Below are 24,478 nucleotides of genomic sequence, written 5' to 3'. Positions count from 1 at the left end.
CTGCCTTTCTAGATTGAATTTTTCTTTAAACCGTGGGGGGTCCTTACTGAAACAGATTCACGGGAGTCTGCTGTTAACTTTTTAACAAAAATATAAAGCATTGATTAAACAAGAAACATTAACTATATTACACTGGACAACAAAAAGGTTGGAAAGATTTACATACATACATAGGTGCAGGAGTAGGCCATTCGGCCCTTCGAGCCTGCTCCGCAAACACAGACACCAGGAAAAAAATGATTCAAACTCACGCTATCCCTTTTATCCCAACATTACCCTTATAGAACCAACACTGCAGTGAAGAGGTACCACTTTTTCCACACCAAGACTAGAGCTGCTTCAGTTGCAAAGAGGTTTCTTTCCCAGTAGACTTCTGAACATTCACTAGAAGTCCTTGCACAATTGGTATCTCCCTTAGATATCCAAAAAACTCACTCTAAATTCACTATTACTTTTAACTTTAGAGCAAGACATATGAGTTTCTTAACAGCCTAGCACCATTTCAAGCTAGAGAGAGTCTTAGACCTTTTCTGCCTTCACTCTGTGATATACACATAACAACTGAAACTAAAAAACTCTTTTTCTATGGATACCCCCTATATCTCTGTGGGTCTCACTCTGAGCCCCTGTTGCTAAACAACAGCACAGTTTTTTTCTACTTTGTTTTTGTTTGTTTTAACTTCCCTAAACTACTAATCCCATGGTAACCCATCTCTTCACTTAAAGCACCGTAAAACCTTATTAAAAATGCATGTAAACAAACAGACCCACAGGCTTGCTGGCTTCATCTCACAAAACTTCTAAACTGAAAATAAACCCAGGCTTCACCTTTCTTACCGCACAAATAAAAAAGAATATAAATTAAACTTAAAGGTATATCTTGTTCCTAACATCCACAAATACAAAAATAACTTACTTGAAATTATCTGTAGTTCCTAACAGTTTGACAGAATTCATTGAATCTCCTGTTTCTTGTCCTCTTACAGACGATGGTGCTACCTCTGAACGATGAGTCTGAACATCAAATTGACTGACGTCTGCCAAACAAATAGGATTAAAATAAAACCCCAGAGCTTCAAGGAGGGGAGAATTGGTTTTTCGATTTGGCTTTTGCCGAGAAGGAAGAAGTAGGAACTACTTTTTAAATCTAGAAACTGTTCAATGGGGCAGCAGCCATCGAACAACTGAAAAGTTAAAGCTGCTAAAAGCCTCTTGAATATGCTTTCAAGGAACAAATGAAGGACTCCCATTCTTTTTATCTGTGACATTACCTAAAGAGATATTTGGTAAAATCCATCTATTTTCATGTTTACTCGTGTTAACTGTGACAACAGTTGTACTTTATACAAGTGAAGCACTGATGCAGTCTTTGCCATCTGCAGGTGCATAATTTAACACTCCTTTTCAAAAAAAGCAATTTTCCCTTTGCTACCTCTCAAAAAGTCCAAAGCTGCCTTGCAGCAAGTTGTCCCAATAATATATAACCTTCTAATTTCTGATTGTAAAACTTATTAGTTTAGAATACCCTAAATCTGTCCCTTAAAGGTTGCCAAGGCAATGCTCAGCCGTTTTCGAATAATGATATCACAGGTTGATCATAGGAATAGAAATTTGGCAGCACAGAAGGAGGCTATTCAGCCCATCGTGGCTGTGCTGGCCGAGAAGGAGCTATCCAGCCTAATCCTGCTTTCCAGCTCTTGGTCCGTAGCCCTGTCGTTTACGGCACCTCAAGTGCCTATCTTAAGTATTTTTTAAAATAGACATTTGCTAGTACAGAACTTGAGTATTGCTTTGTTCCCTTTGAGATTTGGTATTCTTGCGAATCTGTCCTGATGAGTGCAAGACGAAAAACTTCAACAGCCTTTTCTCAGCGATATTTTTTTTTAAAGCGAGGAAGCTTTCTGCCTCTACGGAACAGATGACGCAAGGAGAAGTAGCTGAGATTAGGGCTATAACATGAGAGGATCAGAGGTGTCGAACAGAGAGAGAAAAATATACTTGTCAAAACGTGAAGCATGGAAATCTACCTCACTTTCTCATCAATGGATTTAATGAGGGAGCATTAATTGTCAGAATTTAAAGGTGTGGGTTTTCAATTTGGGCCTTTAACCAGCACGTAGCAGCGTATATATTTGGGTTTGATTAATAAGCGCTGATGGTCCATAACTTGTGTGGATAGTGGTGAGTAAATCAAACCTGTAAGGTTCTGAAAACTGGGTACTTAGACCGCATCACCACTCTGCATCTATTTATTCATCTGTTACTGTATAAGTATGGAGAAAGGAAGAGAGATGTGAGGAGACGTTATTTAGTTTAGTACTGCCACAGTACAGGGTGGAGAAGTGACATCACAGGTAAACATCTATTCCAAAGCTGGGATGTTCCACTGTTGATAATGGGACGTGTTGATTTCAAATGGTTCTTATTCCTCCATTGTTTCCACAATCTTTTCCTTCTTGTGTATAAGTGTGAAAGATTTGATGCGTGCTTGACAGGACTATGTTGTATTCCCAATGGGGAAGCAGTCATGGAGGTTGACCTCTCATTTCCTGTCCATTTGGACGAGCTGTTGATCCCACATTGGGACACTGCTACCCAAACTACTGACATATGTATGTTTACTTGTACAGTTCCCTCTTTTACGTGGAATTTCACGACTTAATCCTCAGAAAGAGAGTTGGAACAATTGGGATGAGTAATTCTCCCAGGCTGATTATCTAAACTTGCTGCAGGATGTGCTTGGTAGAGATCGCTGGCCTTTCCTGAGAACTGAATGATCAGCTAATACCTCCTTTCACACAGCAATATTCTGATTGTTCCAATTTTAATACAGTACAAATGTCGATGTTGAAGTCTTCCCGAGCAGGACTAATTCTTGGCTTTTCTACAGTTATTGCCAGTGATTTGATCTGATCACTATGGTTACCAGGTGTTAGTGAGTTCTGCACATGTGCCATTGGTACTATGTCCTGAATTCTGTACAGGCCACCAAGCCATAGTGCATTATAATCTGCTTTACACTACCAAGACTGTCAACTAAAAAAACCTCCTGGACATAACAGACTGATATTAGTGAGCTGGTACCAAATAAAGTTAGACAAACCCATTAAAGGCCAAAGGAACCTTAATCCTTGAATTTGACCCATAGTGAAGGGTGGAGACTTATGACTATCTACATTTAGGACTCCTGCATGTCAGGGTTGGGATAGTGAGGGTCACACCTGCCATCTTCTAACATCTTCATTCACCCAACTTTTGTTGAAGTAGTTTGCTGTATTCCAGTATTTGCTTAATGCTGAGGTGAGTGAAGGTTTGGTGTGTCCTCAGCAATGACACCTTTAGCTTGTTCAGTGTGCTTTGATGTGTTATCTGGTAATTGACTTCTAATTTATTACCTAAGTTAAGGGAGCAAGTCCACAATCTCCTGCCTTGGACTCTTCACTTGCTCTGAAGTTGGCTTAAACCTGGAAATGATTGGCTCAAGATTGTTGGAGTTATTGGATGAAGAATATCAGAATCTATTTAATTCACTTTCTACCAGCCTGATAGTCACAGGATGCAATGATAGTGGAGTTATTGACTAATCCCAGTGATCAATCTCTATCAATGAGTCTACAACAGACCCAGACATGAGGTGAGAAAAACCCCCAGTGGTGGAGAGCTTTGGGAACCATGAGTCCAAAGTCGCCTGTTCCTTCCAAACTCCACTCACCACACATCAGGGTTTACCAATTGTATTTTTAAGTAGCATCAACCTTTATTAAGAACAATATAATTTCTTGGATATTTTGAAAATGTGCCTTATTGCAAAAGTTTTTAAAACATTTTTAAAGTTGTTTTAGACCCAGCAGTCATATTTTAATGGTTGCGTGGATTCCAGAATTGTGACAGCCACTAAGAATGGGTGCACAGAAAGATCCCATATGTGTCCGCTGGGCGATTACTGCCACTGAATCAAAGTTAGGTGAACTTGAAAGTTAAGATTTGAAAAGGACAAGGTGCTTAACTCAGGACTTGTAATCTTTGGGAAGAAAGAGGGGTTTGTCACTGAGTGAGGAGAAGCAATGACTGGACTATGTCATCATGTGTACCCATTGAAAATGTGTAGTCTTGTATCCCAGATGTTCCGACGTCACAAAATTCTTTGGAATCCTTGCTTTCTGATTCCTGTGCCCATTGTTTGCACGTATGAATAACCACCAACTAGCAAGGCCTTTTCCCCCACCCGCATCTCCAAAACGAACCCCTTAACCATAGCTGGCAAGTACCAGCCTTCACTCCAAAGACCACTCCTTACCCCGATTGGCCCATACCAGCTGCTCCTTCCCATTGCCCTGATCGTAGCTAAGACCTCAATATCTGAGGGATCTCTTTGGTCATTTGTGCTGCTGGGTGCAGAACTCTTTTTTTTCACTTGTAAAGCACTTTGAAGCAAGCTGAGATTCACCCTGTCCCCCATCAACGGGTTGCAAAGAGTCATGTATCAGGGCACAAGGGAAATGATGTGTCCAGAAATATCTCCTGTCCATTTTATGCTACATCCTTTATCCTACCCACAGCGCAGTGTAAGTCTGGGACTTGCTGTGGGCGTTCAGAAGTATATCTCCAAAGTGCTATTGAAGGACCTGCAGAAACATTGTCTCCTCTTGGCAATAACCTGGCAAAGCCATTGGTCTGTGCCAATTTAGCTGCTATCAACTAAAGGTGCTTCTGGGGGGACTACAACTGACCCCCTGCTCCCTTGGGCTGGGGAAGGGTGGAGGAATTGTCTAATTCTTGGTCACTGTCCGGGTCTCCCCACTGGAAACTGAGTGTGCCAACATTGAGTGAGGACAGGCTGTAGTTTGTGCTGGTGGATCATATTGCAGAATGAATTGGCACACAGGTTTCAAAGCTGGCCTAAGGCAAGAAGCATCAGTAAATACAATATAAGTTTTATTTTGTAGGGCTTTGAATTCTGCACCATGGTGTGTTCTGTATACTTGATTTTAGCGTAAGCAGATAAATATATATATTTTATATATAATGCCTTGTGCATTTAATGCATTTATTTTGTTAAATGTGAAATTGTGAATTTTTTTAAAAAATGATTTGTATTGTTTTTATGAAGTCTTAGACTTTAAGCTGTGAGGCTACAGGGGTTGCTGAGTCTTCTCCTGATCCTCTGTGGCGTGCATTTTCTACTTTTGTTAGCCAGTCTTATTCTGAATGTTTTACAGGAGACAGAGATCTCAATCACCAAATCATCCTGTTCTATTGCACACATCATTTGACTGGCCCTGCATGAAGTGGGAATGATGCAAAGCAATTAGTTCTCAAGTGGAGAAATCCACCTTTATAAAAAAAATCTCCAAGTAGCTCACTGACTTAGACAGTACCACATGGTGTGAAAACGAGATTCAGAAGATCTCGTGTTCAACCTCCTGGCGTGTCTTGGGTCAACCAGGTGTAGCCGAGATAGTGTTGTGGGCACTGCAAATAACCTCTGTCGTTGGTCTGGGGAAAGGGAGAGGGATGGGAAAGAAACCGGCAAGTTTTCCCACTCCATAACCGGTGCTGAAAAGGAAAATTAACACTATACTTGTTGGTGAGTGATGATTGGCTGTGAGGCTTCCTGTAGTTGAATGGCCTGCCAACATTTGGCCATTTAGACTCTTGTAAGTTAGCTGCTTGTTGGTTCAGGGTATCCAGGAGCATATGGATCAATTGCGGGTAAATGGAGTTGAAATATAAATCAGCCATGGCCTAATTGAATGGCGGAACAGGCCTGAGGAGCTGAATGGCCTCCTCCGGTTCTTAAGCTTCTGAAGAATGGTCACTTTAGTAAAGGTCTCCCTGTGCCTGTGGAAGCCAGCCCCCAGCATGAGTCGGCCCTTCAGTAAGTTCTAGAAACGAGAAGCATGGAAAACCTGGGCAAGGGAAAATGGAAAGCCTGTGTAACTAGGGTGACGTGAATTGCCTGTACTTTCCTGTTGCTACCCAGGAATTAATCAATACATGTTTAGAATGGTTACAACACTGAAGGAAGCCATTTGGCCTGTTAAGTCCATGCTGGACTAGCTTTGCTGGCAATATGTTAAAAAAAAATTTAATGTTTTTTTGCCAGGGCTGCTTTGTATGAATTTGAATTGTTTGGAGCTCAACCTTAATTAGTAAGAACATTTTAATAATGTCTGTATAAATGTTCCGCAAATAAATTTCTTTCTAATAAGTAATTATTAATGAGTAATTGTGTTTTTTCAATGTGGCATCTGATTCTGACATGCTTATGGATTGTTCCCCTTCATTTCCTCTTGCACATTCCCTGATTTTTTTAATCACTCCATTGTTAGGGGCTGTATCTTCAGCTGCCTGGACCCTAAGCTCGGGAATTCCCTCACTAAACCTCTTGCTGCTCGTTCCTCCTCCAAGATGCCGTAAAGCTTTTGGTGACCTGTCCTCATATTGCCTCCTGCAGCTTGGTTTAAAACGTTACCTGGAAATGGTCCTGCGAAGCATCTTGTGTCATTTACTTCATTAAAGGTGCTATATAAGTGCAACTTGTTTGGGGTTTAGCTTATTTCAGAGTTAAAATCAGGAGAATGAAATTGTATCAAGGAGGGTATCATAGGGGTGTCCCATCAGTCTTTTGTTAAAACCCTCTGTTCAAACTCTAGTGACTGATTTACGGATGTGGGGAGGGTGGGTGGGAGGATTTCCTGGTTCGATTGCTGCCTTTCACCAGTGTGTAGGTGACTTTAGAGTTCCTGTTCATGAAGTCATCAAAATGGGACTTTGTGACGTTTTATCGGGGTTAGGAAACAATGAATTTGCATTTCCATAGCACCTTTCTTGACCTCAGGACCACCTAAGGTACCTTAAAGCCAATGAAGTACTTTTTGAAGTGTAGTCACTGTTGTAATGTAGGAAATACAGCAGCCAATTTGTGCACAGCAAGCTCCCAAAATGAGTCCCCTCTCATTAGGATACTTCCTGTTCAATATTAATGCCCACTAGTGAATTCTCTTGTGCCAGATTCTGTCTGCAAGTCAATGGCTGTTGCAACATAATGATTCTGTAGGTACAGCAACTAGCTGTGCCACCTTTTTTTGCCTTTATGCTTTGTTCAATCTCTTGATTAGCCCAATTTGTACTATAAACCAATATACTTTCCATAAGCACTGATTTACCCTATCAAGACTGAAAGGAAGACTTGCATTACCATACAGGTTTTCCACCCACGGTGGTTGACAGGGCCCTCAACTGTGTCCAGCCCATCTCCCGTGTATCTGCCCTCACACCTTCCTCTCCCTCCCAGAAACATGATAGGGTCCCCCTTGTCCTCACTTTTCACCCCACCAGCCTCCGCATTCAAAGGATCATCCTCCGCCATTTCCGCCAACTCCAGCATGATGCCACCACCAATCACATCTTCCCTTCACCCCACCGGTGGCATTCCGCAGGGATCGTTCCCTCCGGGACACCCTGGTCCACTCCTCCATCACCCCCTACACCTCAACCCCCTCCCACGGCACCTTCCCATGCAACCGCAGAAGGCGAAACACCTGCCCCTTTACTTCCCCTTTCATCACCATCCAAGGGCCCAAACACTCCTTTCAAGTGAAGCAGCATTTCACTTGCACTTCCCTCAATTTAGTCTACTGCATTCGCTGCTCCCAATACGGTTTCCTCTACATTGGAGAGACCAAACACAGACTGGGCGACCGCTTTGCAGAACACCTTTGGTCTGTCCGCAAGCATTACCCAGACCTCCCTGTCGCTTGCCATTTCAACACTCCACCCTGCTCTCATGCCCACATGTCCATCCTTGGCCTGCTGCATTGTTCCAGTGAAGCTTAACGCAAACTGGAGGAACAGCACCTCATCTTCCGACTAGGCACTTTACAGCCTTCCAGACTGAATGTTGAGTTCAACAATTTTAGATCATGAACTCTCTCCTCCATCCCCACCCCCTTTCCGATCCCCCCCCCACCCCCACTTTTTTCCCAATAATTTATATAGATTTTTCTTTTCCCACCTATTTCCATTATTTTTAAATTTATCTCCATCCATTGTTTTATCTCTACCTTTTAGCCTTTTTTGATTCCTTCACCCCACCCCACCCCCACTAGGGCCATCTCTACCTTACTTGTCCTGCTTTCTACCCTTAATTAGCACATTCCTTAGATAATATCACCACCTTCAACACCTCTTTGACCTTTTGTCTGTGACATCTTTTGGTTGTCTCCACCTATCGCTGGCCCTTTATCCAGCTCTACTTGTCCCACCACCACCCCCCCCCCAACCCACCCCCACCGCCCTTAAACCAGCTTATATTTCACCTCTCTTCTATTTTTACTTAGTTCTGTTGAAGGGTCATTCGGACTCGAAACGTTAACTGTGTTCCTCTCCGCAGATGCTGCCAGACCTGCTGAGTTTTTCCAGGTATTTTTGTTTTTGCATTACTATACAGCTTTACACAGTCTCAGCATGACCCCAAGCAGTTTACAGCCAAATAACTGCTTCTGAAGTGTAGTCACTGTTATAATGTTACGATGTTAGCAAGGTCTCACATACAGCAATGAAATAATAACCAGATAATCTGTATTTAAGTGTTGGTTAAGGGATGACACTGGAGCTCCCCTGTTCCCCTTCAAATAGTGCCCTGGAACCTTCAACATGCACCTGGGAGTGAAGATGAGGCCTCCATTTAACCACTCATCTGCTCTTGACAGTGCAGCAGTCCCTTGGCACAACACTGAGAGTAATGGTCTACATAATGTTGTCAAAGCAGCCTGCTTGATTGGCAACCCATCTATCACCATTCTTTCACTGTCGCTGGGTAATAATCCCGGAACTCCCTGCTTAAGCTTCACAGCACTGTGGGTGTACCTACACCACATGGAAATTTAGTTAATTGTTTTGACTCTACAAGAGTTACACCACATGGACTGCAGCTGTTAAAGAAGGCAGCTCACCACCACCTTCTCAAGGGCAATTAGGGATGGGTAACAAATGCCGGCCAAGCCAGCGAAGCCCACATCCTGTGAAAGAATAACACAGAATAATTTTAAAATGTCTCCGGAGTGGGACTCAAACACACTCTGACTCAGGAAGCCACAGCTTAACAGTCGAGGTCAAGGACACAAGACGACCTGAGGAGCAATAATGGAAGTGGGTCTAGTGGGCATTTTAAGTCAACGCTGAAGGAAAAAAAAGTTGTAAATCATTAAAAAAAGGAGTGAAAACAATTCAAAATAAGTCAGATTTTTAAACTATGGTGAGCAATTATCCTTCCTAATAAATGGTATTTGTGGGGTTTTAAGTAATTTGTGCCTGTGATAATTTTAAGGGCTACATATCTCCACCCATTTGGTTCCATGGGTAAAGATGCTCTGAATTCAATGACTGAGCCCACGTGTGTACAGCTGGAACCTTCAGTATTTCCTGCTGAACAACGTTGGCCAATCGGATGCCGCTTAGGGAGCGGGCTTTCTTATCCGTCCGCCCCCGCATCCTGATTGACAGAGTGAGTATCCAATAGGGTGCTCACGATGGAGCACGGCTCACTTGCTGCGCCAACCCCATGAGCCGACGATGTTAGCAGCTTGATTGACGTATGGGTGCACCAATTGTTTCTCAGCGGGCTGTGGTTGGGGGGGGCGGGAGGTGCACAAGACGCCTCTGAGCGACAGCCCTATCGACCAATAGAGATGGAGGAGAGCTCCTGGGGAGGGAGGGAAGGGGGGGAGAGGGGAGCCAATCTGGATGCTGGAGGGGCGGGGACTAGGCGGCGCCCTCTGGGTATAAAAGCGGCGACGAATATGACGGCCCTTCTTTCACAAGATGGCCGAATGCATGGAGGTAGGTGCAGGCGGCTTTGGAGGCAGGAAGGTGGGGGGGTGGGGAGACGTTGGCGGGCTTGCCGAATAAAAGCCTGAAGCCGGCACACGGGAAGGAGTTAAAATAAAGCGCGGGGCTGCGGCCTGATGCTGAGGGAAGCGTTTCGGTTAAATTGTCCGAGGCGGGGACGGCGTGTGTGTGTGTGTGTTGGGGGAGGGGTCAAAATGGAGGCGGCGGGGATTCAGGGCCTTGAGTTCTGTGGGGCTGATGGAGCGGCGCCGAGCCCGGCCTTGTGGGCGACGGGCGGGGATCGAGGGTTATAATCCCACCCACCCCCTGGGGTGCGGGGCTTGGGGATTGATGCCAATCCCAGGGGCCCCAGGGAGGGGGTGGGGGGAGGGGCGAGAAGACCTCCCCTCCCCCCCCTCTGTATTTATGAACCCTCCCACCCCCCCCCCAAAAGCATCCTTAACCCCATCCTCTGACATTTATTAAAGAAATAAATCACCTTCCCACCACAACATTTCAGAAATAATTTCCCCCCCCCCCAAAAAAAACAAAACACACACCAACTGAATTATTTCTAAACATTCATGAGTTTCTACAATTCCATCTAGTCACTTGTCTTTTTATTCTACCCGCATTCTTAATTGAAACTAGTCCAGCTCTCTCTCTCTCTCTCTCTTGACTTGCAGAAGAGAGGTAGGTGATGAGGGGGCTGGAATCCCTTTGTTTCCCCACATGAGTGTCTTATCTTTGCCCCAAATCTCCTTACGCTTGGAACCGACAATGCAAGTTTGCCTTAACTGACAGCTTATTTTACTCGGCTGCTTTTTTTGTTTTGAACGCAAAAGTTGTCTTTTTTTTTTCCCTGTGTTCGAGGGAATAGTAGCCCAGGTTGTCTTTGAAAATTCCTAACTTCCGGATGGTGTGTCGATTTTGATCTCCCGAGGTCTGTAGTGTTATCCACAATTCGGTCACTTGTAGAATTGGGGCTCTTTAAATCTTCCTTCAAAGTGGGATTTTTTTAAGTTGAGTCATCGGGACGTTCTACCAGAAATGACATTTGGCCCCCACCCCCGTAACAGAATTGTGCCAAAGATGTGTTAAAAGCAACAGTGATTAATTAATTGCAAGTCAGTTGTTGAGAATTTCTTGCTAAGGCCTCTGAAGGGACTGAATCCCAAATTTTCATTAATCGCACTGATTTGAACACATGTTAGGTGTGTGTTGCAGTTTGTACTGTGCAGTTTTATTATAGTCTCCAGCTTGTCAAGGTGGTCATAAAGGAATGTATAGGCTACTCTTAATTTTGGGGATTATCTCTGATCCTAACAAATCCTTGCTCCAGTTTATAACTTTAGGAAAATGGTCCACTATAATGTTAGTTTGTTATACTATTGTCTGGGTTAAAAGCAAAGTGTATGAGAGAAGTGGGGGAATAGGTATATTTTTACATGTGCTGTTTACCCCCTCATAAACATCAGCTTATCTAAATCACCTTGCATATCCTATTCTTCACCATCACACTGTCCTCATTGATTTACATCAGTTCCTTGTCTCCCATCTTTTCAAGCATTCTCATTCATGTTCTTGTGTCCCTTCAATGCCTTCATTACTCCATATAATCTGGAACTTCTTCCAAGGTTGCAAACCACCCTTAACAGTGCATCCCTATCCCAGACCTAGCCATCAGTGGGTGTGCAGCCACTGTGTTATGGAATTCCCCCTATAAACCAGTCTGTCTCCCCTACACCCTCTCCTGGAAGATTCCTGAGTCTATCTAATATGCCCTTCCTTGGTTTGCGTTATGCTTCTGTGAAGGTGCTATATAAATGCAAGCAGTTATGGTAAAGCCTGGAGTTGTAACAGCGCGAGTCCTGTTTGGCTGCTCGGCTGGCTTATTTTATTATTTTAATAGTCAGACAGAACTGTTTGAGATTTGTGCATACCTTCTGTAGCCAAAATCAGTCATTTAGTGTTTCTCTTGAGTACAGGTTGCTGATACTGAGACCAACTTGATCATTTCACTCAGGTTTTTCTTTTGGTTTGGTGGATTAGAAGTGTTCTCATTAGGAGTGACAGAGCGGGCTGAAAGGTAATAATGTTCATTTTTAAGCTAGAGCTCGATGGATCCTTGATTAACAAGGAGGTGAAAGGTTATCAGGGGTCGGCAGGAATGTTGGTGTTGAGGTTACAGTCAGATCAGCCGTGATTTAATTGAATGGCGGAGCAGGCTCAAAGGGCTGAGTGGCCTACTCCTCCTAATTTGTATGTTTGTGTGTATGTACTTGCCTCAAAAGGGCAAGGCTTGAGGTTATGGTAAATCCATCTTTAACCTGACATGTAACATTGCATCTAATTTGACCTCCAGGTGTCTTCACTCCCTAGTGGTCCGGATGGCAGTGCAGCAAACAAAGCTGGTGCAGAGGACATGACCTCCAAGGATTATTACTTTGACTCCTATGCGCACTTTGGAATTCATGAGGTGAGTAACACAAATTGCAAAGGTGAGCGAAAGTCCGGTTCAGACCTGGGTGAGGGAATCCATTTCTGGACTTGCTGTTTTCACTCAGTGTGTTATCTGGAAACCTGATGCTTGATGAGGCCATAACTTATTGCGCATCATCAGCAACTTGTTTCAATGCCTAATAATAGGAGTTGGTTCCTGTGGCCTCAACCTGACAGCTCAGGAGGAAAAACCTGGAGTCAGCTCAGCACATCAGTGCAAAAGATGAGGCTGATCTATCTCGGCCTCCTCCGGAGGTCCACAGCAGCACGGATGCCAGTCCTCAGTCCACATGATATCAAGAAACGGCTGAAGGCACTGGATAGTGCGAAGGCTATGGGTCCTGACAATATTCCGGCAATAGTACTGAAGACTTGTGCTCCAGAACTTGCCGCACCCCTAGCCAAGCTGTTCCAGTACAGCTTCAACACTGGCATCTACCTGGCTATGTGGAAAATTGCCCAGGTATGACCTGTACATAAAAAAAGCAGGATAAATCCGACCTGACCAATTACCGCCCCATCAGTCTACTCTTGATCATCAGTAAAGTAATGGAAAGGGTCATCAACAGTGCTATCAAGTGGCACTTGCTTAGCAGTAACCTGCTCACTGATTCCCAGTTTGGGTTCTGCCAGGGCTACTCAGCTCCTGACCTCATTACAGCTTGGTTCAAACATGGACAAAAGAGCTGAAGTCGTGAGGTGAGAGTGACTGCCCTTTACATCGAGGCAACATTCGACCGAGTGTGGCATCAAGGATCCCGAGCAAAACTGAAGTCAATGGGGATTGGTGGGAAACTTTCCACTGGTTGGAGTCATACCTAGCACAAAGGTTGTGGTGATGGAGGTCAGTCATCTCAGCTCCAGGACATCACGGCAGGAGTTCCTCAGGGTTGTGTCCTCGGCCCAACCATCTTCAGCTGTTTCATCAATGACCTTCCTTCCATCATAAGGTAAGAAGTGGGGGTGTTCGCTGATGATTGCACAATGTTCAGCACCATTTGCGACGACTCAGATACTGTAGCAGTCCATGTCCAAATACAGCAAGACCTGGACAATACCCAGGCTTGGTCTAACAAGTGGCAAGTAACATTTGCGCTACACAAGTGCCTGGCAATGATCATTTCCAACAAGAGATAACCTAACCATCGCTCCATGACATTCAATTGCCATCACTGAATCCCCACTATCAACATCCTGGGGGTTACCATTGACCAGATATTGAACTGGACTAGCCATATAAATAGTGTGGCTACAAGAGCAGGTCAGAGGCTAAGAATCATGCGGTGAGTAACTCATCTCCTGACTCCCCAAAGCCTGTCCACCATCGACAGGGCACAAGTCAGGAGTGTGATGGAATACTCCACACTTGCCTGGTTGGTGCAGCTGTCACATCACCTTAAGAATCTTGACACCAAAGCAGCCCGCTTGATTGGCACCACAAGCACAAACATTCACTCCCTCCACCACCAATGCACGTAGCAGCAGTGTGTACCATCTACAAGATGCACTGCTGAAATTTACCAAGGCTCCTTAGACAGCACCTTCCAAATGCACAACCTCTACTATCTAGAAGGACAAGGGCAGCAGATAGATGGGAACACCACGACCTGGAAGTTCCCCTCCAAATCACTCACCATCCTGACTTGGAAATATATCGCCGTTCCTTCATTGTCGCTGGGTCAAAATCCTGGAACTCCCTCTCTAACCACATTGTGGGTGTACCTACACCACATGGGCTGCAGCGGTTCAAGAAGGCAACTCACCACCACCTTCTCAAGGGCAACTGGGGATGGGCAACAAATGCCAGCCCTGCCAGTCACGCCCATACCCCGTGAATGAATTTTAAAAAGCAAATGCTCAGCACTCGAGGCTGGCAGCAGTGAATTGGCATGCTTTTGGCTTAGAACTGTGGCCAGTAGAGCACCTTTGAACCTGAGTAGCTACCTCGTTAGTAAAACAAAAACCCACCAGTGATGCCCTTCATAACTTCTTATAACCCCTTACTCCCACAGGAGATGTTGAAGGATGAGGTTCGCACTTTGACCTACAGAAACTCCATGTACCATAACAAACACCTCTTCAAGGACAAGATTGTTCTGGATGTCGGGAGCGGAACGGGCATCCTTTGTATGTTTGCAGCCAAGGCTGGTGCCAAGAAAGTTATTGGGGTAAGCATCGCACCAAGCCTACTGTTAGCAAGTCTCGGTTGATGGTATTTCCAGTGCCTGGTCTGTGGTGTCTGCATTGGTATGTTTCCTGCGCTGGGAATAATTAACCCTTTATCTCATTGTTGTTTATGGTACATTGTTATTCACCTTCCTATTCAAGTAATTTCACAGCACAAAGTAAATTTGTTGCATAAAGTTTTTCGGATTAATTGAAACTCAAGATGCTGTGTTAATGTCATTTCATTATTATGAAGTTGAACCTTGGTAACTGGAGGGGTTATGATTACTGTCTGCCAGGCGCCATCCTAATGGAGCTCCAGTGGCACTGAGGAATATGTGGTGTGTAATAATTGCTGGTTTCAATAAGGGAGACACCACAGCTGCCCCTGGGATATGGGAGGAAAAATCAGCCCCTTGTCTGTTGAGTGGCCCTGGAAACAAGCAGAGGATCAAGCTCGGCTGTAGTGCCTCCATGGCTCGGGCACAACTGGATGATGGGCCAAGTGGTCAATCTCTGTATCTGGTCGCAATGCCTTATCAATCCAAGTCTGAGCCTCGCTTGACCTGACAGCTACCCACCTGCCCATCCCAACAATAGAATCTGTAGTTAATGCTGAGGGATAGGAATTCTAGTCATGTTTTGTTTTTAGCCAACTTCCTCAGATGCCAAGAAAAAATCCAGTGCAGAATAACCACTTTTGACCTTCCCCAATTATAATGAAAGCTTAAAATATGTGAAGAAAACAGTCGTGATTGTGTGGCTCGTTTTAAAATGTTGAACCAATTTTTGTTTTTTCAAAACAGATCGAGTGCTCCAATATCTCAGAATATGCTGAAAAGATCATTAAAGCAAACAACCTCGACCATGGTGAGGATCCGTGCTATTGTACTCAAATGTTACGCAACCTTTATACACACATGACAGTTCGGTCTTAAAAGAGTTATCATGTTTATTTCCTTCTCTTGGAAGTGCTGACTTGTGGTGGAGAATGATTTTGCAGGCAGCTTAGTACGTGGCCAAGAATGGCTGGGAAGAACTAGTGTGCTTGTGAACTTACTGGCTGTGGGGTGCTTCATGCCTGAGACTATATTATTTTTAAATGGTGCCCCCCTACAAAGCTGACTGTCGGCAGTGCATTGGAATAAGTGATAGGGAAAGAACAGGTTTCCCACCCTGACTCGGGTAAACAGTTGTTGTAGGAAATGGCTTCTGACATGGCACTGCTCATATCTTGAGTGCCTTACTAAAACAAGAAAGGTGGGGTGAGAGGGGCTGAATAGGCAGTTACCTATTTTTTTTAAGAGAAGGGATATTCCAAAATTGAGTAAGTTCAGAAGTTGGAATACAGTGTTGGAAAGATTGGAATTGTAGGAAAGAAGAGACCAAACAGCAAGTTACTTGCATAGCCTGGGATGCTGGAGGGTTTGAAAAAATAAACTACAAAGATGAGGTTGAAATAGTTACTCTGGGGCACAAGGAGTTCAAATGGCTAATGTCTATGCATGACCATGCAGGCACTGGCCTGTGCTGGGATTTAACTTGGCAGGGTGTTGCAACACGCAGGTCAAGTGAAATCACTGCCTTGCTAAGTCCTTGGTTTTTTTGTGTGTGTTTAGGTTTGGAAAGGGCTGTTGTCTCTGGCAGAGTCTCAGTTAGAACACCACGATGCAGCTGTTGCTATCAGTACCATGTATAATGGAGGTCTGTCCATTAGCGGGAATGTGCAAATGGGCATTATTTGTGACTCCTGTGGTTCTGCGGGTATGCGATCTGTGAAAAGATCCCTGGGTGTACTGGAACTGTTAACTGTTGTAGAACCCTATGACTGGCACGTGCATGGCCTTGCTCCCTGGTTTTAATGCAATAGAGCTTATTTTACAGAGCGGTTTGTTGTTTAGTGGAACTGAAACTAGTGCAAGCCTACATTAGCTTTCTGAGCTTCTATTTATTAGTCATCCTGGCGATGGATCTTTGATTTATGCTTCTCTGATGCAGATCCTAGCCCAAGTTTCGTTGCAAAATGATATTCTAAATTACATGGAGTGAACTGGTGTACTTTATTAGGAGCAGCTGAACAGTTGTGTTATGGAATTCTTATCAGTAAGGACTACTGTAGCTGCCTGTCAGGCGAGAGCTGCCTGGAGTTGGCACCATGCCTATGGAGTTTCTCGGCTTTTTTTACTGTCTGAGCTACAGAACCACAGGTTCAATTTTTTACTCTCTGTTTTGAAAAGGGAACTGCTTGAGATTTTTTAATGCGGTGCCCATCTGGTATCTAAATCTCTACGACATTGGGAGGATAAAGGTGCAGGGAGCTCTGCTCTAGCTGCTTGTGAATGTACCGACTGCTCCTGTTTCTTGTTGCAGTTATCACCATCATCAAGGGCAAGGTAGAGGAGGTGGAGCTGCCCATGGAGAAGGTGGACATAATCATCAGTGAGTGGATGGGCTACTGTCTCTTTTACGAATCGATGCTGAATACTGTCATCTACGCAAGGGACAAGTGGCTGGTATGTGTTGAGCACAAATGGGAGTAGGTGCAAGCTAATGTGAATGCTAATTGCCTGTTTAGTACAATCTGCCTGACACGTCAAGCAGTGCTCCAGTGAGGTCTTAAGTGTAAATCTTAACTGAATTTTTTTATTCATTCTTGGGATGTGGGCATCACTGGCTAGGCCAGCATTTATTGCCAATTCCTAACTGCCATGGAGAAGATGGTGGTAAGCCGCTGCCTTGAACTGCTGCAGTCCATTTCAGCTGTTTACCCTGTCAGCTGCATCTGAAATGATGATTTTGCTCCAATTTGTGTTTTACTGCTGTAGGAGCTTGATCTTGTTTTACTGGATCAACTCCCTCTGAAGGTGTGTGCTCAGCGAGATTATGGCTTCCATTGGTGCTCAGCAGTTCCTCACATCCTGTTTTTGTGGGAGACCAGACCATGTGCAGCTGCTGCCACTGGGCATGACCAGTGGCACTGAGAAAAGTTTGATGTGCCCCAGATGCCACTCTGGATGAGTTTGTAGTGTCTCATTCACCCATGGAAAGCTGTGGGCATCTGCTGTGCATTAAAATTAAAGGAATATTCCAAATGTTACATTGAATTAGGAGTGTGTTGGTGTTTCATCCCTTTACTTTGGTTCAAGGCCCAACTTCATTAGTTGTGATGCACCTATGGGAAATTTCTTAGTGCTGTTATATTAGTGAGTTATTTGTATGGATGTATTTCTTTACTTTGAGGCACCTTGTGCTCTTGAGTAATTGGCCTAGTCACAGGACAAAGTTATGACTCAATTAAAGCTTTGCTATTTGCCCTCCTTTGCATAGTGAGTGTAGTAGTGTGTCTCTCCCGTCATTGGCAATTTGGTTATAGGCTAGGGTTTTACTGCATGTTGTTAGATTTATTGTTCACTGATCTTTGTCTCTTTCAGCAACCAGACGGCCTGATTTTCCCAGACCGAGCTGCTCTGTATGTCACAGCCATTGAAGACAGACAGTACAAGGACTACAAAATTCACTGTAAGCTTACACTGAAACTTATTTATTTTAAACCTCTTGGACCAAGCAATTTGGCCATCTAGCATACCATGTCCTTCAGTGACTCAGTGTCACATTTTGTTTTAATATGCTCTTGTGAAGAGTTTTGGGAGATTTTATGCATTAAAGGTGCTATATAAGTATAAGTTCTTAATTAGAAGGTTGCGGGTTGATTTAATAATTAAAAAGATTAATGGATTTCGCTGGGTAACTGGAGAGAAATTTTTTCTTCTGACAGGATAATTGAGAATAATGTTTTTAAGATTGGAGACGTGCCATTTAGGAGTAAAACGGAAGCAATTTTTTTTCCACATGATACTGAAAATCTGGAACTCTGTAGAAAGACTGATTAATATAAATATCAAGCCTAGTTTTGGTAGATTTTTATTGGATAAGGGCATCAAGTGATATGGAGCAAAGGCAAGAAAATGGAGTTGAGGTGCACATCAGCCGTGAATAAATTAAATGGTGGAAGGGCTGAATGACCTAAATGACATACACGTGAAATGATTGAGAGAATTAAAGGTTGGATAGTGGAATGCAAAGCTTTTTGCATCAGATCTACTGAAAATGGTTTTGTTTTGAACCTGTTGCACAAGTATCAGCAGCAGCACCTTTTGACTATTAGCATGCAGCTTATATAAGTTATTTTTAATCCTGGCCCAGTCCCTATTATCCATGTGTATTTTCCAGCTGGGTAGCTGCCAGGAGCTGGGTTCCCGTTTGCCTTTCTTGACCTCGCTCAGGGCCACCTCTCGTTTCCTGCTGCACTCCTGGCAGAGATCAGCTAATTCAGCACCTGGCTGGGATCCTATCTGGAGATTATTCCGTAACTCTGTTTTTATTGAGTTTTATGTGAGGGGAACCGGAGCTGGGTAGAATTTTACAGCTTGTGGTAACTGCTTTGCAAGTTGATAACCAGCCTCTTTTCTCTTGTCTGCAGGGTGGGAGAATGTCTACGGTTTCGATATGTCCTGTATTAAGGACGTGGCCATCAAAGAACCACTGGTCGATGTAGTGGATCCCAAGCAGCTGGTGACCAATGCCTGCCTCATTAAGGTTGGCATCTGATTATATTACATTGAGTTTCCTCCCTTTGGGGGAGTGGGGGGTTGGTGGAGAGAATGGGTACAATAAAACTTCAAGCTGGCCCTATACTACATTGGACCACCACGCAAGGGAGACAATTCGATGGGTACAATTTGGGGCTCTTTCTGTGAATGATGGCACTAGCCTAGCAAGAGTTTACCTGCAAGAGCTGTGTGACCTGAAGGGAAAAGGTGGGGTATACTGTCTATGTAACACGGTTGAATTATTTGCACCTTTCAGGAGGTGGACATCTACACAGTGAAAGTAGAAGACCTGTCATTCACATCACCTTTCTGCCTACAAGTCACTCGCAACGACTACATCCATGCGCTGGTAGCGTACTTCAACATTGAGTTCACCCGATGCCACAAAAGGACGGGATTCTCCACAGGTATTGTTTGAAGAGAGCTTTGAGGTGGTGGTCTTGTCATTTACTTGCTGGGTGACCTGGAAGCTTGATATTGGAATTGTGTGTAAATTGATGATGCGGAACTAACCTTGCATTGGGCACTGTTGGCCTCCAGATTTAAAATTATCGTACACATGTTCACATCCCTCTGTCATTAACCCCTCTTCCCCTCCTATCTCTCTGACATCCACCAGCGCTCCAATCTCTGCATTCCCCCAGTTCTGGTCTGTTTTGTATCACCGATCTTCATCTTCACTATTGGCGGCCATGCCTTCAGCTGTTAAGGCTCTCAACTCTGGAATTCCCTGCCTGAACTCCTTGTCTGCTAACTATCATAAATCATTTTCCTTTCAGGTATTTATCTTTTGAAAGTTACTGTTTAAGCTGCTTCCACTACCAGAGATCGCGGGTTGTTTTGCTAGCTATGTCCCCTGGTTACTGATCCACCTACCAGTGTGAAATCTTTCTCCCTATCTGTTAAACATTATCTCAAGTGCGGTTGGGTCAGCTGGTTCTGCTTGGGGAGTGCATGTTGGGCAGGGACATGGTGGGCTTCCTTCCCTCTTGATGAATAGCTTGGCCTGTGATCTGTTTGAGCTGTAATGAAGATTACTTGCTTGGATAAGATGGTGACTGGTGGTTAACTATGCAGCCATGTCCAAACTCCAAGCCGGGATGGGGAGGGGAGTTTGGCTCTTCAAACTTTGAGGCAGTCCTCAACAGTAAAACATTGAGATAAGGACCCAAGATGCCTTGTTGCGGTCAAAAACTGATTTCTGTCATCCCCAGCTTCATCAATATCTATGTTTGAGGTTTGGGTTCTGAAGAAACAATTTCATTACTTTAGAGATTTTAGGGATGAGTTAATGATCTTTGCAGTTCACCCCGCTTTCTAATTTTCTGAATGTACAGTCCCGGGCCTCCAGCTACAGACCTCTGGTGCAACTCTGCTTTCTTGCTATGGGTTGCAATGCTGTGTCCCTGAGGGCGGTGTTACCATCTCATCTGGCAACCCCACTATCCAATTCCCCTCACTCTCCTGCCTGTGGGTGAACGATACTGGTGACATAACACGCTTCCATTCTTGAATTGCAGCCCCCGATGCCCCTTACACCCACTGGAAGCAGACCGTTTTCTACATGGAGGACTACTTGACAGTCAAGCGAGGCGAGGAAATCTTCGGAACTGTCAGCATGAAGCCCAACACAAAGAACACTGTAAGTTTAGAAAATACCAGTGCATGAACCTAGAAACATTTCCATACAATGTTTTAAGTACTGTGCATAGTTCTGGCCTCTATTATAAAAACTATATAGAGGAATTGGAGAAGGTGCAAAAAGTTTTTGCAAGAATGATAATGAAACTGACCATTTGCTCTTAAGAGGGATCTAAAATTGGGAGTGGTGTTTTCCTGGAGCCCCTCCTGTTAATCAAACTGAAGGGCAACAATGGCATCTACCCTTCCAAGAATTTCATAACATTTCAGTGAGAGGAAGCAATGAATTAAGTCTTGACCTCTACTTTTTTTCTTCGCAGCGGGACCTCGATTTCACTGTCGACATTGAATTCAAGGGGCAACTGTGCGAGATGTCCGGCTCCATCGACTATAAGATGCGCTAGACCCACCTCCGTCCCCCTCCTCCAGCTGTGCGCACCGTCCTCACTGCTCCATTCAGTCTCCAGCACGACCACTGTAGTGTGCTATATATAGATGACGTTGTTTTCAGGATAAAAAAGTTAATCGGTTGTGCGACTGACTGCTCCTCTCCCTGATCAGTTGAAGTCCATTAGCATGGCATATGAGCTGGGAGGAGGGGGAAAGACATCTAGAGTAATTCTCCTTGTAACAGTTGCCACTTGTGCTATTATGGAACCATTCTTAAAGCTGCTGTACTGATTGTGTTTTTTGTTCTGACAGAAGCAGAGGCATTTTAATGTAAATCCTGATTCTAACCTATACCTACCTTGGCAGGGAGGAGTTCAGATCTGATCAAGTTTGTTTTCATTTTGATTTTTTTTTTAAAAAAAAAAGAATGGTACTTTAGATTTCTGCTAGTTCCATAGTTTGGTAAATCATCCTTCAGTCAGCAAAGCGATTCTAACCTAACTTTAAGTGCATCTTACTTCTGTGTTTTTTTAATTTATTTTTGGGACCCTGTTCCTGACTGGAGAATTCTTTGTGTCAAGGGTGGAGTGCATCTCTGTGTGGTAGTGTGTTAAAACTGCTGTTACTATATAAGCCGTCACACTGGAGAGTGGGGTGTCTGAGTCGTGTTTAGGCTGACACTACAGCTGCTGGTGGTCAATCTGCTACACACAGGTCTAAGTGCTGAATTGTGGCTTCTGTTAACATCTTTGTAAAATTCGACTCACTGCAAGGATGTCACACTTTGGGTTGTCATGTCCTTGGCATTTGAGGCTGGATGCTTGCTGCTCTGAATTGCTGGTCCTCACCACAATTGATTCTCCTTGTCTCCTTTTGATTTGCCTTTTTTCGTCCTGGGGTTAATTTTTCTACAGTGATTTATTAAATACAATAAATTGACAGCATTTTGAAATCTGTCCTCCCGTATTCAGTTGCAAAGCACTCCAGGTTCCATGTTAACTTTTTGTTTCTCGAGCAATTGCCAAGTAATGTTTAGTGGGAAATAACTCAGTGGCTTGAGTTTGCTGCTTCACCTCTATGTAGCTGCTGCTCATTTATCCTCTGCACAAGGCTCTATGTAAATGCTTCCATTGTGCATGTAGAGTCTCCAGGTCTGAACACCTGTGTCCAAGGTTTGTGATGGCCTACTTGTCTTGCACACTGCAAGAGTACATGTTACTGTGAAACTTGGCAGAGCCAAGTCATCAAAGCTCTGTAACCTTGCTGGCCCTGTTGAACAACTATCTTGCTAAGACACCTGGTAATTGGGAATGCATTGTGTTCAATGTGGCAAGAAATTGGGGGACGTTGTTCTGAAACTTCGGGAATTTTGAATCTGTTCTGAGTAGAGAGGTTGTGTGTAAACATCACCAATAGTGGTACCCATTGTGCCTGGTATGCAATTTCCACTATCTGAATTTGTTCTTAAAAATTTGAACAGAAGTGGCTGCTTTCTCCCAAAAAAAAAAGTCACTGAGGGCTGTAATTGTTATCTTCTCGGTCTATCCCACCCCTCAACCCAACACCACCACCTGTTTGGCAAGTAATGCTTGCACCAGATGGGAAGTTGAATGGAGATTTGTAAATTTGCAGGCTGGTATGGCTACGGTTATAAGTTATAGCCCTGGTGCAATGGGAATCATCGCTTCATAAACACTAACTTAAATGGTTATTGTTTGAGCAGAATCTGACCACCTTAGCGAGGCACCATTCAGGCTGAGAAAGGGGCTTTAACCTGTAGGTCCTGTGGTGCATGTGACGGTTTTTTGGCTGAAAACACTAATGTTTTATTTCACTCCTCCTGATTGACTTGTCCTGTAAGTTTGGACCCACCTTTTAATAACGGATGTCATTTGTAATGCTAGAGTATCAATTGTCTGGCTATGCACTTAACACACGTCTGAGTGTGTGCATTACCTTCCTGGTGGGGTGGTTTGAGTGCCAGGGAGGGAGTGTTGACAGGCTGACGAGCGTCACTGATGACTGAATTCTGTTTTGCTGACCTGATCTTTTTTTCTCTTTCTACTCCTTCCAGCCTCGGCAAGTGCTGTAGCTAATTGAAACACCCATCCCTCAATACCTTCACTGAGTTCCACGTAAATGTGGCTCAGTATTGCACCAGTTGGTGCTTGGACCCACTTAACTAGGCCAATTCCAAAATGATCTTCTGTCACCTCATGTGCAAATCTATTTGTGGCACCATGATATATTACTGCAGTGTGGAGCTACCCATGACCTATGTGTACAGCTGTGGGGAGGGATGGTAGATAGTTGGAGTGGAGTGGCTTACATTCTTTAATGCTCACCCACCCTGTTGGGCTTGCTGATCAAGTCTGAAAATGAAACTATAAACAAGACTCTCCTTGGAATGTGGAGTGCTGCCTCGCTGTAGCAGCTTTTTTTTTGATGTGTGGAGATGGTGTTTCAGTTGTGTACAATATAAAATCCAGGCGCTGTGACCAAGCTTTGATTTGACTGAACAGCATTTCTTGTTTGGCAGAATGTTTTAACTTTTCCTATGTGTGCTTTTCCTCAAATTTTAAGTTGCACCTCTCCTCCTAACTGAACCTTTAATTGGGGATATGTTGGCCTGCAGCTATTGTTGCTGCCATTTGCTTACTGGGTGCAATTTCTTCTGTTACAAGACCAGCGAGGCTTGGTGGGTTGTTGCTATTCTGTGACCGGAATCAGTCTTTTACCTGACTGCTGACAGCAGAGTCTTTGTATCTTGATACCCACAAGCATTTTGAGTCCAGTCTGGGATCTGAACAGGGTGCTGTGCTGATGTGCTCAAGATTTTGTTTAGGGATAGGAGGAGAAAGCTCCACTTTGTTTTTTTTTTCCACATTCCTTTTATTTTTAAAGGGACAGTTATATTTCTGAAGCTTTGTTACAGCCCTGACTTATACCTAAAATTGATCTTTTTAAAAGAATATTAGTGTATGTTGAAACTGCCATGTTGGTCTTCTAAACCCCTAAGTACTGACTGGTGAACATTGTGACTGTGTAGTAAATTATGCTTTGTTTTTTTATATATGGTGACATTCATTGAGAATAAAAGTTTGACTTTACTCTTACTTGTGCCAGTCTCTTCATTAAGTGATCTGTCACTTTGGGATACTGTTTAGATGCAAGTAGCACATGGTTTCCCTTGTTTTAATGATATCCTGATGCATGTCACTAAACATAGGTGAGATAAAAACAGGACCTGAAAGCTCTGAGCCAGGAGAATATTTTGGGACCGACCCTTTGCCAAAACTCTTTAGCAAAGGGTCCACAGCCAAAAACAAACTTGTTTG

At 43.9% G+C, this 24,478-nt stretch overlaps 2 protein-coding genes across 3 annotated transcripts in view; both read left to right on the top strand.

Moving 5' to 3' along the window:
* bcl2l12 (BCL2 like 12) overlaps positions 1-4,831 on the top strand; it is a 28,053-nt gene extending 23,222 nt beyond the window's left edge. Inside the window, exon 7 of the mRNA XM_078531783.1 lies at positions 987-4,831. Coding sequence (XP_078387909.1) covers positions 987-1,034 — 48 coding nt within the window. The 3' untranslated portion in view covers positions 1,035-4,831. The remainder of the gene's footprint in view (positions 1-986) is intronic.
* A 4,921-nt stretch (positions 4,832-9,752) lies between these two features.
* On the top strand, positions 9,753-24,250 carry prmt1 (protein arginine methyltransferase 1). 2 transcript variants are annotated; one of them, XM_078531781.1, is made up of 10 exons: positions 9,753-9,843; positions 12,197-12,310; positions 14,346-14,501; positions 15,306-15,369; positions 16,870-17,012; positions 17,931-18,018; positions 18,980-19,095; positions 19,366-19,516; positions 20,630-20,751; positions 21,071-24,250. In XM_078531781.1, exons 1-10 carry the CDS (start codon positions 9,826-9,828, stop codon positions 21,152-21,154), a joined length of 1,056 nt encoding a protein of 351 aa, XP_078387907.1. In that variant the 5' UTR covers positions 9,753-9,825; the 3' UTR covers positions 21,155-24,250. The 2 variants fall into 2 exon arrangements, with proteins under 2 accessions (XP_078387907.1, XP_078387908.1); XM_078531782.1 differs by lacking the exon at positions 9,753-9,843 and adding an exon at positions 11,898-11,920.
* The last annotated feature ends 228 nt before the right edge of the window (positions 24,251-24,478 follow it).

The sequence above is a fragment of the Cetorhinus maximus genome, chromosome 29, assembly GCF_964194155.1.
Source record: "Cetorhinus maximus chromosome 29, sCetMax3.hap1.1, whole genome shotgun sequence".
Lineage (NCBI taxonomy): Eukaryota > Metazoa > Chordata > Chondrichthyes > Lamniformes > Cetorhinidae > Cetorhinus > Cetorhinus maximus.
This window is presented reverse-complemented; position numbering and strand designations above follow the sequence as displayed.

Excerpts from the sequence above, each read along its gene's own strand:
- prmt1 (XM_078531781.1), top strand. Across the intron at positions 17,013-17,930 it reads ACGCAAGGGACAAGTGGCTG|CAACCAGACGGCCTGATTTT; the intron begins GTATGTGTTGAG and ends TGTCTCTTTCAG. Across the intron at positions 18,019-18,979 it reads CAAGGACTACAAAATTCACT|GGTGGGAGAATGTCTACGGT; the intron begins GTAAGCTTACAC and ends TCTTGTCTGCAG.